The sequence below is a fragment of the Pseudophryne corroboree genome, chromosome 8 (assembly GCF_028390025.1).
Source record: "Pseudophryne corroboree isolate aPseCor3 chromosome 8, aPseCor3.hap2, whole genome shotgun sequence".
Classification (NCBI taxonomy): Eukaryota; Metazoa; Chordata; class Amphibia; order Anura; family Myobatrachidae; genus Pseudophryne; species Pseudophryne corroboree.
This window is the reverse complement of record NC_086451.1, coordinates 435,903,381-435,907,344: the sequence shown is the minus strand read 5'-3', so window position 1 is coordinate 435,907,344 and position 3,964 is coordinate 435,903,381. Positions and strand designations below refer to the sequence as shown.

At 47.9% G+C, this 3,964-nt stretch overlaps 1 protein-coding gene across 1 annotated transcript; it reads right to left on the bottom strand.

Moving 5' to 3' along the window:
- Positions 1-569: 569 nt before the first annotated feature.
- LOC134949464 (heat shock 70 kDa protein) lies at positions 570-3,206 on the bottom strand. Its single transcript, XM_063938041.1, has one exon. The coding sequence runs from the start codon at positions 2,785-2,787 to the stop codon at positions 853-855; it is 1,935 nt and encodes a 644-aa protein (XP_063794111.1). The 5' UTR covers positions 2,788-3,206; the 3' UTR covers positions 570-852.
- Positions 3,207-3,964: the final 758 nt, after the last annotated feature.

Genomic DNA, 3,964 nt, shown 5'->3' with positions numbered 1-3,964 from the left:
ACCTGACCCTCTCCATGAGGGAGAAAATTCTCTGTTCCTGGACTTTCCTGGTAATGTATGATTGCCATCACCTGTGGTGAAACACCTTTCTTATCAATTAACTAGCTCACCACAGGTGATGGCAATCATACATTACCAGGAAAGTCCAGGAACAGAGCATTTTCTCCCTCATGGAGAGGGTCAGGTAGGCAAGTATGATACACTCTGGTCATTTTAAAGGCTCTGCTAGAAAAATTACAGAAGCTCCAATATTTGAGAAATATCCCTTTAAGTCACGGTCGCTGTTTCACAAAGATTCTTAAAAAATACCTGATAACGCCATCTAGTGGTTAATTGATAAAAGTGTTTTCTTGATTTTATAATATTCTCAGTGTCCACATTGTTTATGACATTTGAACTTTATGATTACCGTACATTTCCTTGAATGAATTTAAAGTACATGAAATTCAGCTTATGGAGCCACTGTAAAGCAACTCCGAGAGTAAAGAAAACAATGCTTATAATAATACTAATTTCTAATAATCTACTATAGACCAATTAAAAAATAATTATTTTTATTAATGTCAAAATCATTGCAAAATACAGTATAAAACATTTCAGGATTCACTCATTTCAAAACATTTTTAGAATGTAACAGTTTAACCAACAATCACAATGAGGTAGGAAACTACAGAATAAATAACATTTCTAATGTTTCCTTGCAAACACTTCTAGTGATAAACCTAATTATCAAGCATTTAGCGTTGCAGTCCATGTGTGATGGAATCAGTCAGTAAATACCCAGCACAGGGAAACAGCTCTGCAGCAGATCCGTGTCCATCAGAGCTGCACCTTCACTGTAAATCAGAGGTATTAATCTACCTCCTCAATGGTGGGTCCTGAGCTGTTACCTTGTCTGGCCTGTGCCCCACAGCTGGAGCCGGGCATTCCACCACTGGGCATTCCTCCCTGGTACAGCTTGGTTATAATGGGCTGGCACACCTTCTCCAGCTCCTTCTGCTGATGGGCATACTCCTCTTTCTCAGCAAGTTGGTTGTTTTCCAGCCAGGAAATGGTCTCCTTACACTTCTCGGATATGATCCTCTTCTCCTCCTCACTGATCTTCCCTTTCATGGCTTCATCTTCCACCATGCTCTTTATGTTGAAGGCATAAGACTCCAATGAGTTTTTGGCAGCAATTTTCTCTCTCTGTGCATCATCGTCAGCTTTGTATCTCTCTGCCTCCTGCACCATCTTCTCAATGTCCTCTTTGCTCAGCCGACCTTTGTCATTAGTAATTGTAATCTTATTCTGTTTGCCAGAGCTCTTGTCCACAGCTGACACATTGAGTATGCCATTAGCATCTATGTCAAAGGTCACCTCTATCTGGGGCACACCTCTGGGAGCAGGGGGGATTCCGCTCAGCTCAAATTTACCCAGTAAGTTGTTGTCTTTGGTCATGGCTCTCTCCCCCTCATACACCTGAATGAGGACACCCGGCTGGTTGTCAGAGTAGGTGGTGAAAATCTGAGTCTGCTTGGTAGGGATGGTTGTGTTACGTTTGATGAGGACAGTCATGACCCCTCCAGCTGTCTCCAAGCCCAGGGAGAGAGGAGCCACATCTAAAAGGAGCAGGTCCTGCACATTCTCTGATTTGTCTCCCATTAGGATAGCAGCCTGGACAGCGGCACCATAGGCCACAGCTTCATCTGGATTGATGCTCTTGTTCAGCTCTCGACCATTAAAGAAGTCCTGTAGCAGCTTTTGCACTTTGGGGATACGGGTGGAACCTCCCACTAGGACAATTTCGTGTATTTGTGATTTGTCTAGCTTGGCGTCTCTCAGAGCCTTCTCAACAGGCTCCAGTGTACCACGGAAGAGGTCAGAGCACAGTTCCTCAAAGCGGGCTCTGGTGATGGAGGTGTAGAAGTCAATGCCCTCATAAAGGGAGTCAATCTCAATGCTTGCCTGGGTGCTAGAGGACAGGGTACGCTTAGCTCTCTCACAGGCTGTCCTCAACCTCCTCAGGGCCCTTTTATTTTGGATGATGTCCTTCTTATGCTTGCGTTTGAATTCCTCCATAAAATGGCTGACCATACGGTTATCAAAGTCCTCACCGCCCAGATGAGTGTCACCTGCAGTAGCTTTTACTTCAAAAATACCATCATCGATAGTGAGGATGGAGACATCGAAAGTACCTCCTCCCAGGTCAAAGATGAGGATGTTACGTTCCCCACGAGATCCCTTGTCCAGGCCATAAGCAATGGCTGCTGCTGTGGGCTCATTGATGATTCTCAGTACATTGAGTCCAGCAATTACACCAGCATCCTTGGTGGCCTGTCGCTGAGAGTCATTGAAGTAGGCTGGCACGGTGATGACGGCATTGGTAACTGGATAGCCCAGGTATGCCTCAGCAGTCTCCTTCATCTTCACCAACACCATAGAGGAGATCTCCTCGGGGAAGAAAGTCTTCTCCTCTCCTTTATATTCCACTTTCACCTTGGGCTTCCCCCCATCACTCACCACCTGGAAGGGCCAGTGTTTCATGTCAGACTGCACTACAGCATCACTGAACTTCCTTCCAATCAGCCGCTTGGCATCAAACACTGTGTTCTGGGGGTTGAGCGCCACCTGGTTCTTGGCGGCATCCCCGATCAGTCTCTCGGTGTCAGTGAAGGCCACGTAGCTGGGGGTGGTGCGGTTTCCCTGGTCATTTGCAATGATCTCCACCTTGCCATGCTGGAAAATACCCACACAGGAGTAGGTGGTGCCCAGGTCAATGCCAATAGCTGCCCCTTTAGGTGCCATTATATGATGTCCAGGAAGTGTGTGCTTGTCAGGGGAGTCTTGTGGTGCAGTAGCCTGGCTGGATTTTCCCTCTGCTGGCTCAGGCAGGTGCTGTTGCCGGTGATCTGCTGCTCAGTGGTGAGGAGCTGGGCTGTAGGTCAGGCAGGTGCTGTAGCCGGTGATCCGCTGCTCAGTGGTGAGGAGCTGGGCTGTAGGTCAGGCAGGTGCTGTAGCCGGTGATCTGCTGCTCAGTGGTGAGGAGCTGGGCTGTAGTGGCTGTAGGTCACGCAGGTGCTGGATGCCTGGTATGTAGCCGCTATGCTGCGCTGAGTATGTGAGATCTCAGCTGTAACTGCCTAACCGGAGCTCACAGCCAACATATATACATGACAGGCGCTGTCACACGTCACTCACAGCCAATCACAACGCGGTCCTCACTATGCTCGCTGCGTCGCTTAGCAACTTTCTCGAACTTTCCCGAGTGTTCCCAGCTAATTAGCCAATCACCGAGCAGCATTAGTGATGAACATTCGCGAGGATTCCAGCGTGTTAGAACTTTAGTCCAATCAGCGGTGGCCGATGTCAGTGATGTCAGAGCTCTTGGGGAAGTTTCCCGATGCTTCTCCACGGACACACCTATCAGTCAGAATCATCTAACCAATCATCGCGGGTGGTGGGCGTGGTGTGCAAAATCACTAGAACGTTGTAGAATAAGAAAGCGCTTTTGAGAGGCAAGAGCCACGCCCCACCCGCTCTTTGACTGATTGTCGGTCGGATTACAGCTCTGCGTGGAGAAACATCGCGAACATTCCGTCAGAGCCGGCGGGCAATCGGGGCGGCCTGTACAGAACATTCACGGGCTTTGCTGCATGTTAGATGGGGTCAGTGATGGCTAATCGTCTGCCCCGCATAGTCTGTTGCTGCACGATATGGATGCTGCACGAGGATATTGAGATGCCTGTATGTTAGTAGTATTGGTGCATTATGATGTCGATGGTGTCTTATTCTATGTCTGGATCTCATGTTGACCATCGACTGGTCCACCATCGATTGCTGATGCAATCAAAACATGTGTCACAAACAATCGGTGGGAGTAATCGATTGCTTGTTTTTTCACATGCACAGGCGATTGTGCAAAACGCAGCTGTGATCTTCATCGAGGTCAGTCATCGATATTCTATCATCCGTGGCTTGTCAA